Genomic DNA, 12,860 nt, shown 5'->3' on the forward strand with positions numbered 1-12,860 from the left:
AGTAGAATCTCATAAATGCAAGTCTTTAAGACTTGCTTTGTTGTTTGGATTTGTTGGGAGGTTTATTTTCCAGAGGTGGGAGGCTTCTTATTGTATTTTTCCACAACAGTTGGTAAAAGAAGAGAAGACTGTGTGGTGATTTTCCATCTCAGTAATTTCCATATTACTTATCATTCCCCATTGCAACTGCTAGTGGCTTTCCTTTGATGGCAGCAGTCTTTATGCATATTCCTGAAGTTCTTTATCAAAGTGGACCTTGAAAGCAATATTCCTCTCTAGGTAGATGCTATGCAAACAGGTTTGGAGACTACATGTGTCTACTGCTCAAAGGCATCAGTGGTGGTTTAGTATATGGGATCTGCATTAACTATCCTCAGATGAACAGAGCGTAGCTTTAGACTATGGATCCCTATGTATCTTGTCACAGAGCACTAACTTATACAGTCATCATTTTTGGCTATTAACTCTAAAAATTATTTAGAATGAAAGCTACAAACTACTGGTGAACAAAAAAAAGTAGGTAATAAATCACATTTTGGGAGTTTTAAATAGCCTAAATATGTTAACTTACAGTTTTATTTTTGTCATTTCCTGGTTATTTTTTGTCTTGAAGAACAGAAAAAGTTGATGTTTATCCTATTTTTACCTTGGGAGAAATCCCATAAACACGTAGGCTGTGTAAGGTTTCTGCCCACTGCCTGAAGACTTCCGCTGGGTATTGATGTAGATCAATATTTACCTTTTTACCCACTTCTTCCTGACATAACTAAGAATATTAATTTATGAACTATTAATACTAAAGTTATGCCATATGACATCCATTTTGAAATAAGGAGACTTAGAATTTAATGTTTGATGAATGATTATAATCATGCACTCTAAAAATCAATAATGACCACAAAGTAGACGCCTATTTTGGAAGTTTCCATTTTGCAGTTTCCTAGACATTCCCAAATGAGACTTCATTTGGGGAAAAATGCATGAAAAGACATAGAAGATCCACTGTAATTCAGGGTGAAGTAGGAAGGATACCAAACTCCCAAGTCTGAAATATTCATCAGACACTTTCAAAGGTTTCTTCTTTCATATACATAAAAACCTTGGGTGATTTCTGTCAGCAGCTTGATCCACACTCTTGTTCTCCTATCATCTTGAGAGGCACTCAAGACTTTCATTAAAATGCCAGTAAGGTAAAGTTGCATTTCTTGTAAAAATGTCACTGCCTTATCACAGGTGATACTATATTAGTTTAAACAGAGAAATTGGTCCCAACTCAGTCCAAATGCAAAATCCTTTTGAAACAGATAGGTAAAAGTTTGAAAGGAGTGATCAGCAGGAACTTAAAGTAGTCTTTGAGAAGGGATTAAAAGAATTTTTAAAGGCTTTGCTTCTAGGGTCAAGTGAAAGGGAGCTGGTCCAGCATAGTTTCTCTCATAAAATATTAGTTTATTTGCAGTTTGTAATTGATTTTTTTTATTTAGTTTCTATAAGTCCTCTAAATTAGCTGCACTTAGTGCTGACGTACTCTTCTTCCCTTTGAAATTAACATAACACCCCTATATTCAGTTTCTGAAAACTTTGTCTCATCTAAATTGAGCTTACTGATAGTGTTTATTCCTTGTGTTTCACACCTTTTTAATCCAACACTCAAGAACAGCAACAACTATTAAAGAGATGTGCATATTAAAAAAAAGTTCCAAATATCAATAACACTTTTTTTACTTATTGTCTGCTTAAGATTAGTAAAACTGTGAGCATTTAACATGAAATACTAAGGTGTAAGAAATTACTTATCAAGCAAAGATCTTTCAGGTACAACTCCCGGACCTTTAGGTCTTAGGGCTGGAGCTGCAGGTTTAATCTAAGTAAGTTGTAACAACACACAGCAGTGCTTTAACCAGGGACATTCTTCAATCCTACCCTTGTCAAACAGAGAAATTGTCAGAAAGCTATGAAACCAATAAAAAGTATTTAAAGTATTTTCCATTATACTATCCAGAAAGGAGCTACTATTCCATTTTTTATGAGTGATGTTATGTGATAGGGATGGACCTTCTAGCTATACCAGTCTTTCACACTATGGCTAAATTCTGGTTCTGGGTGGTAAGGCAGACTTTCAGAAATATAGTGAAGTCTTGTAATGTTCTAACACCAATGTCAAGGTCTGGGAATGGATTTCAGAAGGCCAACTTTGGGCTATAGAAATGTCATTAAGAAAAGATGGGTGCCTGAACAAACTTGGGCCTTGCATCTGTACAGTGTCTTAGGCTCTTATTGGGATCAGTGCAGGAAATGAAACCCTTGTTTCATAATCAAGAGCAAAATATGAATTAATTATTTTCTTGTTGGCATTTCTGATACTAAAAAGTCAAAAGTTTGGAATGTGAAAGTTCAAAATTATATTTTTCAGTATTGGTGGAGGGTTTTAATGGACTATTTGAAAGGGAAAATGCTAAAAGACAGATGGAGTCATCTCATCTCTAAGTTGTTGTGTTGAGTTAGTCTTGGGTGGCAGCTAAACTCGCACCCAGTTGCTCATTTGGTCCCCACTTTAGTGGGGTGGATTGGGAAGGGGAATAGGAAGCAGGAAAGCTCATGGGTGAAGATAAAGAGAGGGATATCATTTAGCAGTTGCTGTCAGGCAAAACAGTCTCAACATGGGGAAGATTAATTAATTGCCAGTTTATATACTCACTACTGATTTGGGTATTGGGAAACAATAACAACAACAACAAAAAAGGAATAATCAAAATTAAGTCTTCCTGGTTTCTCAGGCTTGGCTTCACTCTAGACCCCTGTCCTATCCCTTTATTGTCACTTCAGACCCTGTCATTGAGACAGTTCATGACACAAAGGAGTGACAGGCTCAGCCATGCCCTGTCGGTGAGTCTGTTGGAGCCACCTGGAACCAGCTGTGTCCACTTAGGGCAACAGTAGTTTCTTCTCACTGAGGCCACTCCTGCAGCTCCCTGGTACCTACACCCAATACAGCTATTTACTTTAGAGTAAACTTAAATACAGAGGTCCTCAGAGTGTTTGCCAGCAGTGGTCATACTCAGCTTTCAAAATCAGGTCTATCTAAGAAAATCTACCATTTGAAACATAAGACAGTATTACTCGGTTTATATCAAAAAAGTAGTTTATGCTTAGAAACTGTTTTCCTCATATCTTCAACAAACAGGGTTGTTTTATACTTTGGTATCAGAAAGGAAATCCTTTATAAACATCTCCAGACTGACTTCTCAAGGGCTTCTGTTTATTTAGATGGAGCTTATGGGGATGTACACTGAGGTCCATGTTATGTAACCGATGTTGAAACGCACTTCACTTGTTTAGGTCGTACTGGGACATGCATGTGTGGTTGGTGTAGTGTGTGGAAAATGGACAGAACTTCCAGACAGAGGCTGGACTGCTGCAAGCATTCCAGCTTGTAGGAGTGCTCTACAGCTGCATCCAGAATCGACACTGCTGTCAAAAATGCATGCTCTTTTCCCTTGATGTTTTGCTGGGAAAATACACGAGCACAGCATCAGCATATGGTGTAGCTTTTCCTTGAGTTTTAGTTCCATGCATCAAGGACCGGGAACCAGAGGCAAACTGTGGCACCACACTGGAGAACCATAATAGGAGTTATGGCTAGGGCTTTTACTTTTTCCAAGACAAAGCCATTTGATGTGGGAGCATGACTTCAATGTATCATCTAGGACTGGCCAGTCATGACTTAAAATATAAAAATAATTTGCATTGCTGGTAATGTTGGTATACCTGGGCTTTATAAATCTTGGCATACACACAGCTTCAGGAATATGATGTAGCATGTGGAGCATAAGTCAGAGAGATCAAGAACATTCCACTGGGTTTTTGAGCGATTTTTCCTGTTAACTTTTTAAGAGATGTAATGAGGTTGTAACTGCAATTGTTCTTTCTTATGTTACAATTTTGTTATGCCCTATATTGAGATGTATGACAGTAATACAAGCATATAATGCCACGCAATGCAGTTCTCCTTATTGTATTTGAAACTTTATTTTTCAATCAACATACAAGTATTTACATAAAAATGAAATACGTTCTTAGTATCAAGACTTTTATGAGAAACTATGTGATAAAATAAAGCTTTTCAAAGTCCTTTTTAATTTTAAATATTTATTACTTGTTTTAAAAAATCTGTCTCGACTTTAGCGAGTCTCTTGCAATCATTTTTGTTCTCTATTAAAAATAATATATAACACTATTATGCAGGATTCAAAAATCTCCAAATGATCGTATTTTGCTTCCTCCAGTTCACAGCAGGCAGGTCTCCCTTTTTTTGTTTACATGCCGATACACAATTTCATTTTTCTGAATATGAAATACGTAGCCTTTAATATGTTATAAGCATAACCTTATATGTTATTCTATGTTACCGCACTGTTTAAACTATGGAAAGCTATGTTAAGCATAATTTTCTGTCAACTGAATTTTCTGAGCATTGCTGTTAAAAGCCTTGTATCTAGATGATAGTAACTAAAGGGCTCTAGATTATGTGAATATGGTTTTGAAATTTTTTTTTTATTAACAGCAATGTTGAAGAAATTAATACCTGCAAAAACTGAATTTTAATTGGGCTGGAGGACCCACAAGAGTTTGTTGTGAAACAAGGGGAAAAAAATCATTTAAATATCCTGAAATCTGAATATTGAGACTTTAGTAATATACATGGTGATCACTGTCTAATCTGTGCCTGAAAGCATTCAGTAGCAGTTAAGTCAAAACTATTATAGGTAAATGTCTTATCATCCCAGCATTTAAAAAACTTAATCATGATTTCAAAGTTTTTGCCTTTTTTTTTTCATCTTGATAGTGATTGTTATAACAAATGACAAATTTCAATTGTTAGAAGTGACCAGATAGTAGAAAGCTGTCCAACTACTTCCAGTATATAAAGCAAATTAATAAGTTGTCTTTATCCAGTGATTTTTAATATCTAATTTCTTTTTGTCTTGCTACTGCCGGAAGGTACAGCTTGCTGCAGTAGGTGGACAAATAGTGCATCTCCAGAAATGTAAGCTTTCTTCTTAAAAAGAATTTATGCAGAAGTGCCTTTCCATGAGTAGTTTTCATTTAACCTTCTGTAACTTTATTTATATTCAATACTTTAATTGTGTATTTTGAACCAATGTATGTGTGTAAATAATTTTCTTTTATTCTGCAATTTGTTTCAAGTATAGTTTCCTGTCACAAGCACAAAACAAATTTATGTATGTCTATGATGTAATGGTTCAAAGCAGTTTAGAATAAGTCTGTTAATATCTTTGTGGATTTTCTGTGTGTTCCCTTGTTCTAGAAACATAGGTGGCCAATGTTGCTAAGCCATCTCCTTGCTGTTTAGGCAGCCATATCAAATGCTGTCTTCAGAAACAGATCAAATTCCTGCTTATGGTTTCTTGCTCTCAGTTCTATATGTGTGAATTTGAAAACTTCATTACTCTGATGATTCAAACGTTTTAATGCCTAATAGCACTATATTAATGGCTGTTTATTTTGTGCTTATTTTGTTAGTTAATCTTGACTTTGGGCTTTTCTTCAAAGGAAATAACTATATGCTTTAAAACCTTTATCATACTGTACTAAAGAAGTCCAGCTTTTCCACTGTTGGGATTAAAGTTACATGCTAACCTGCAGCAGCTCGCAGCTATGTAGTTCTAAATTCACCTAGGAGGTGCATTGGCTTTTTTAAATCAACAACCTCAACAGGTACAGGCTGAAAATGCACTTCTTTGGTTTTGCCACTGTAACATAGGATTTGAGGGAGGTATGGTAACAGTGCCAAGTCAGGACAACGAAACAGATGTATCAAATCACCAATGCATGTAAGTTTTGAATTGGTGTGTGAAGCAATACAAGGTGTTTAAGAGCTTGGTGTTAGCACAATTAATTCCTGCTGGATTAAAATAAAAAACTGAGGAATTAGTGAGGCTTTTTACCTTGCTAGTACCTGACTAATTTTACATTTTGAGTTAAAGGGTAGTGATCTTTCACTCTGATGAATACCATCAGCAGCACAAATACCTCAAATATTACAGCAGTTAATTCTTTAGGTGCATATTTACTAAAGGGAAGTCTAGGGCTGGGGCTAAATATGTATGTTTTCTGAGCCAGGCCTAGCAAAGTTCAGAGTTTCTGAATGAAATTAGCAACAGCCAATTTACTAAGCAGGTAACTGCCTACCTACACATATGCTAATATTGCACTCGCACTTAGGCATAGCTATGCTATGTGACGAATTTCCTCCTTGAGTGAAGGAACATACGCAATGAAGATGCTACGTGATTTAGGAAGCAGCCAAAATAGCAACTTTGAGATGATACTACTGGAGTTAGATAAATATGTGTATGCAAGTACTATTTTTTTAAATTGATACTAGCTGCTCAGTGTTATTTGTAGCATGGCTGAAACCAAAGTGTTTTCTTTATTTAGGAAGTGCTGCAAATCACTAGTGTAGTATGTCACATACTAAGAACTGTGATTTTTGTAGTGATGTGTTACATCATCCCTGAAAGGGAGATGAAGCAAGGGCTACTCACATAACCTAAGCAGTGTTTCGGGCACTTTTCTAATGCCATTTCTGCTGTTGTAGGACCCCTCAGACAAAAGGGACAGACACTGGCCATTCAAGTTGAATGCTCCACTCCTTAGTCTATGTCTAGAAAGTCAAAAATATCAACATGATTGCAGTTGTTTTAAGGGGCGAGGGGGAAGGCACAGCTGTCCTCAGCTTTACTTTGTCCTATTCCCATGCAACAATTCCAGATTATAGGTAGCAATTTATGGAACACACTGAAGTGCAAATCTCAATCAGTTCCTGAGTTTCAAATGGTATGAGTTTGGATAGATCTCAACAGCTACTACTTCTTAATAGCTAATTTGCAGCAGTTCCCTGCTTAGACTTTTGTTGTTGTAAATCTTACTCTGGCACCTTACTCTGCCCCTTATACACTGTGAGAAACTGGGGAATTTTACTGCTGGGTTTTACTTTGGAGACTCATTTCATTAGTGTTCCCCACCTCTGTTATTTGGTCCAGTTCACCACACCTAATTAATCTTCCTGTGTGAGTATTCTGGGGTTAAGACTGCTAAACTGCAAAGAAGTTTAGTTGTTGGTACATTTGAGAAGCTTACTTTCAGTGCCTTATTTCTTTTTGTCTGAAATGTGGGCTGCTGCATATTCAAGGTCAATTTATTTTCCATAGTGTAAAAAAAAACCAAAAAAACCCACAAAAACATTTTTCAGCTAAGTACAAAATTTGCTGTATGAAATTTTAATTAGGAATTGTTTATCTGATTTAGAAGATGATAGAAAAGACAGATTTATTTTCCTTCACTTTCCAAAAGGTGATCGTACTTACGAAATTTGCTGAGATTGTCCAAGAAAGTGTGTAAAATCCTCATCCATCACTGAGAGCCCCTGGTCAGGGAATGACAGTGCAGTAAATATCTTCAGCAGCTGCCTTTTAATGTACAAGCTGTTTTCGGTAGGAATTTTCAGCACTCACATAAAACACACTGTCATGAGTGACTGCCTGTGTTCCAAAGTCATTACTATTGGGATGATGGAACATCTTTCAGTGAATAACCAAAAAACTTTAAATGTCATGTCAAGTGTGTTGAAGGCATTTTCAAGCCTTGCTCAAGGTTACATGAATATTGAGTAGGCCTGTTTTTAAAAGGTTTGAGATCTATGAGAGGCACCACTCATATGCTGGTTTGGAGAACAGTCACTTGATTTGGAAGTGGAGGTGGGGAATGACAAAAATGAAATCTGTCTCTTAATACATGCCAAACCTGCAAAACTCCTGCCTGGATATTAACTGAGTGCAACTTTGTGTGACAGTCAATGCCAGTGATGTTTAGCAAAAAGTAGTGAATTATGCAATTCCTTGAATTTACTTAGCTGTCTACAAGTTCACAAAGGAAAGTTATTACAGTGGATAATCAAATTGGAATAGATTTTTAACACATTTTAGGATTTGACCAATTAAAAATATATATAGGAAATGTAATTAAGCAGATCAAACCTTGGAAGACACTGAGAGGTGCTAGGTGCTCTGTTTTCTCTTTGACTTCAGTAAGAAAGGAGAATCCTGTCAGGCTCTGTCTGTGATACCTGTAAGAAATATGGATGCTAATCTAATGAAGTCATGTAAAGCCTGTATCACTTCCAGTGGACTGAGTCCACTGCTTTTGAAGTGATAATATATTTTGTCTTGCCTCCTTGGCAATCATTACTCTTTCCAGTTCGTCATCTGCATGTAAAATTTATCTGATCAAGAGGTCTTTTTATATTACAAAATATTGAAACAGTATTTTAATAGTGAAACAAGGTTTGTTTATCTTCTGCAGAGAACCAGAAAGAACAACTAGAGAAGCCATGTTCACACCACAATATCAGTTTAAACTTGACAAGAAGCCCAGTCACCAAAGAAGTTACATATGATGTGGAAACAAATTCCAAGGCATGGAACAAGTCTCTTGGGAGAAAGGAAGCCAGTCATGGAGAAGGCAGCAAAGAAAAGAAAACTGATCGTATTGGGACTCCTTCTAAGGGAGAAGCTATTCCAGAAGTAGAAGCTCTCTTGGCAAGATTGCGAGCACTATAGAATAATTATCTAAAAGATTAAATAAAAGCTTAAAAATAATAGCCTACATCTTTAAAGATACAGTACTTTTCTATTATTGATATTGCATACTTCTGAGTTCCTAAGTTCTCTGTGCATGAATCATCTACTTCTAAACTGTTTCCAAGACTGTACAAAACAATACTATAGTTTTGCATAACTGCAAGATGTTTTTTACTATTTGTTTTTACCTAATAAGCATATGAAAAGTATCAGAAGAAAATTGCAGAAGAAATTATTCCAAGGCACAATCCTTTTAGTGGAGAGACTGCTGCCCACCTGAGTTCTTCTCAAAATATCTTTTAAATGTTGTTAAATCATCATGCCTGGGAATAGGGTCAGTAAATGACAGAAAAGGTATTCTTATATTTTCTACTAAAATTACTATGTTTAAGAGGTTTTAGCACCTAAAATGTATTATTATAGTATCCTTTACAATTACAGTAATAGCAAAAAATGTATCATATAAATCAACCATATTCCAGTTTGCATCAATGAGCACCAAAGCTTGCTGAATTATATATATATTTACCGAATAGTAATCAGTAAACAAAAAAATCTATGCAAATAATATATTTTATGTGTGATTAATATATCACTGCTGTTAACTTTGGTTATGATTATTATATCCAAAATAATATATACAATTGCTGTGATTGCAAGGTTTTGCAATTGTGTCTGTAGTTGGGAAAAATGTCTTCACAGTTATTTAAAAGTGTAATATTTTATCTTTTCACATGAGAGTTGGTATGTTTCTATAAAAAGAACTTGTAATGGAAAAGATTTTTTCAATTGGTTTTTCACAAACTCATTTTCCAGTAGCCCGTTAAGTCTTATTTTCTGGCACAATAGGAGTTGTGCATGTAATTGCATCTCTTTTATCCCACTGTCATTGTACGTTGCTGCATGTCCGCTATCATATTTATTAATTGCACATCATAAAGAGTTGCTACCTGTGTTACCAAGTAGGAAGCTATTAGTATCTTTGCTCCATTATTTAAAGCTTCCTTATTATAAGATTGTATTAAGTATCTAATATCTTTCTTTTAAATTACTCTATTTTTCTTTACAAAATGCTGAAAAATATGTCTTTCAATAAGAGTCAGTTACATGAAACCAGTGTTTCAATGCTCCAGTGCTTTTTATATCCTTGTTTAAGTTGCCTTTGTACTTCCTGCACTAAACATTAATAAAGTTAATTAGAACTCGAAAACTGGGCCTGTTTATACATAGTGCATGGAGGGCTTCTCAGCCACCGTGGGAATCAATCTCATGTTTCTGAGGCTGTTGTAACTGTCATTATACACTAATTACATTTCCCACCTTAGCTGAAAAAAAAGGTATTAACAGAACTCAGGGAAAGATACAGAGAAGGTCTGTCAGACAGTCATTTCTTCAGCTCCCTTTGCAAGCAAACAGTGGGCACAGCTGTCTTAGAGAGACACCTTTGGTAACTTGAAATGTATTTTTAGTGGCTAACTAGAAATACAGCAATTAATGCTTGCTCCACTGCAGTCTGCTGCCCCTCCACTGTTCAGACTTACTACCCCTGTTTACAGAGTGCAGTAAAAAGTACTGTGTTCAAAGTGCAATATGATTGACTAAATAAAAAGATGTTTCAAACACAAAGAAAACACATGTTCAAGGGAACGACAAGTAAACCATTCACTGATTCTCTTCAGTTGCTGAGGATGTGCTAAAATAAAAGGGCTGGGAGTAAAGAACCATCTCTGCAATATTAGGAGGATGACCTACCAAGTGTAGGTGGAAGTACAAATTCTTCTTCACGAACACTAAACTTAGTTTTTTTTAATTAGTGGATGATAGTCCACAAGAGAAAGCTGGCAGTTCAGGATACTGTGTTGATCAAGCAAAGAAAAGTTACGAAACTATCTACTGATTTTTTCAATGAACAAAATGCTATGAGCAGCCTAATATCTCCTGATTTGGAAATAAATATTTATCTTTAAAATTCTAGAACTTAAGCTGCTTTTTTTTAGTTTGAGAAGCTTTTAGAAATGGATTCAATAGCTTTTAGTCCTTATAATCCGTGTTTCTGAATTAATTCTTTCAAGCAGCCATCAAGTTAATGCACAGTTTCTTTTGTATAACAAGAAGAACAAAAAGCTGCACAACTTCTTAGAATCCGTGTAGATACAGTATCTACTTTTTCCTCTTTTGTGCTTCTTTGTACCATCATAATTTGATCTACTCAGAGTTTGAGTACATGGTCCAGTTGAAGTACATAGTAAATTTTCTTTCATCCCCTTTCTTTTATTTCCCTTAGATGCAGAGAAATATACAGGACATTTTTCATAGGAAAAAATGCTTGTACTGCCTAATGAGTTCAGATAAAAATAACTTTGAAAGTATCACAACTGTATTCTATTTCTATGCCTTCATGTTTTTATTAAAGTATAAATCTCAGTTTGTAAATTGTATAGAATAGATTAATTATATTTAAAAATTAATTAATTTATTCAATTTTAAAGTTAATTCAGTTTCAAAATACTTGAGCAGACCTTTAATGGTGCATGCTAGTCATTTTTAGTAAGCCAGTTTTAGTATCAAATCTACCCCTCTAACTGAAGGGTTGAGTTATAAACTGCTTTTGCTAGACATGGACAGAGGTTTTGCATACTGTGTCAAACTGTAAGTCACAGGTGAAAATTAAATCCTTATAAAAAGAGCTTCCTGATTTCTCCAAACATGACTGTTCAGATAAAAGTATTTGAAGCAGTCTTGCAAGGCGCATTCCACTGCTCCTTCTCTACGTGAGGAGCAGAGAGAAGGCACAAACATCCATTATTTTTCTTACCAGTAAAACTGTAAAGGTATAACAAGTCTTTTTGATTCTTTATGTGCATTTTGGATGACTTTTCATTTCACTCAGTAAAAGAATTTTGATTACTACATAAATTTTTACTCTATATAGACATTGTATTATTCATTGTGGTGATCTAAATTCATAGGTAATAGTCTTAATGTTTTGGCCTTAGCAAGATAGGAATGTTTGCAGTCAGCCTCTTCAAGCCACACACAGCCAAGCTTGACACCTGACTCTCAGATTGTAGGGCTTACACTACTGTGTGTAAACTCAGAAGAAAAAGTGATTGTAGTGACTTTATTACAAAATGGTACAACAGCATCAGGGTGTGGTGGCTGCCATGAGATATAACAGTGCTCTGAATAGGGCACTTTTTAAGGAGACATGGACCAGCAACCTGAAAAAAATTGTAAAAACTTTTGGTTCCCAATAATTATGTCAATGCTACTACTTGGGAGACTGAAAAGACCACATGTAGGAAAAAATGTCCTCAGATGCAGTTGTTACAAACACTTTTCCTCCAACACACAGTTTTCCCTCATACAGCCAGTCCTCAGCCTGGCCTATCCAGTCACACTTTCCAGAACTGCATGAGTTTATGCTGAGCAGCTTGAGGTTCTGCAGCCCTTCAGGCTTTTGTAATAAAAGCTGAAAAAGAAGACATTTACTGCTGACACGTTTTCCACATCCATTTCTAATGAACAGAACCAAATTATAATTTTTACACCAATCTTTCCAAGACTTACAACACTTAAGAACTATAAAACAAATGGGTAATAAGCAGGGGTCAATAAACCCTAAGCTATGGCACCTAAAGCATTATAATAAGCAACCAGGGTCAAGAGAAAGAGCAAAAAAGCAATTACATGACAACATTGTTTTCTCCAGAACAAAATAAAACATTACTGTACCATTTTCTATTTTTGTTTTTTAATGTGATGTGTGGGTTTTACACAACTGAACTGCAGTAGAAAAATAACTTCACTTAAGATTGTGAGGAACTGTTTGTCTTGTTTATGAAATAAAAATCAGAAAAATTGCAGATTTTTTTCAATTTTCAGTCTTTTACGCCAAGATTCCTATATGTTAGAAATTCTAAAATTACCATCTGCTATTAAACTAACTACTTAACCAACTAATGAACTTGGTTTACATTTTTTGACACATGAAGCAAGCACATTTTCTTTCTTTCCAATACACTTTTTTCATCGCACTATTGTGTGTTTTAGCTGAAGTCTACTATTTAGATCAGAGCTGTATCTCTCACTGTATAAACAGGTTGCTAAAGCATTCTGATCACTCTGACACCAGTGAAGAATAAACAAGAGGTGGTCCAGATACAATTTTTCTCTCCATCCATTAAGTTTCATGCGTTA

The 12,860-nt window shown here is 35.5% G+C and overlaps 1 protein-coding gene across 2 annotated transcripts in view; it reads left to right on the plus strand.

Moving 5' to 3' along the window:
• DIAPH3 (diaphanous related formin 3) overlaps positions 1–9,861 on the plus strand; it is a 214,861-nt gene extending 205,000 nt beyond the window's left edge. For both annotated transcript variants that reach the window (XM_071570608.1, XM_071570618.1), the window contains one exon: positions 8,383–9,861. In XM_071570608.1, the coding sequence (XP_071426709.1) occupies positions 8,383–8,639 (257 nt within the window). In that variant the 3' untranslated portion in view covers positions 8,640–9,861. The remainder of the gene's footprint in view (positions 1–8,382) is intronic.
• Positions 9,862–12,860: the final 2,999 nt, after the last annotated feature.

Source organism: Pithys albifrons, chromosome 1 (assembly GCF_047495875.1).
Source record: "Pithys albifrons albifrons isolate INPA30051 chromosome 1, PitAlb_v1, whole genome shotgun sequence".
NCBI lineage: Eukaryota > Metazoa > Chordata > Aves > Passeriformes > Thamnophilidae > Pithys > Pithys albifrons.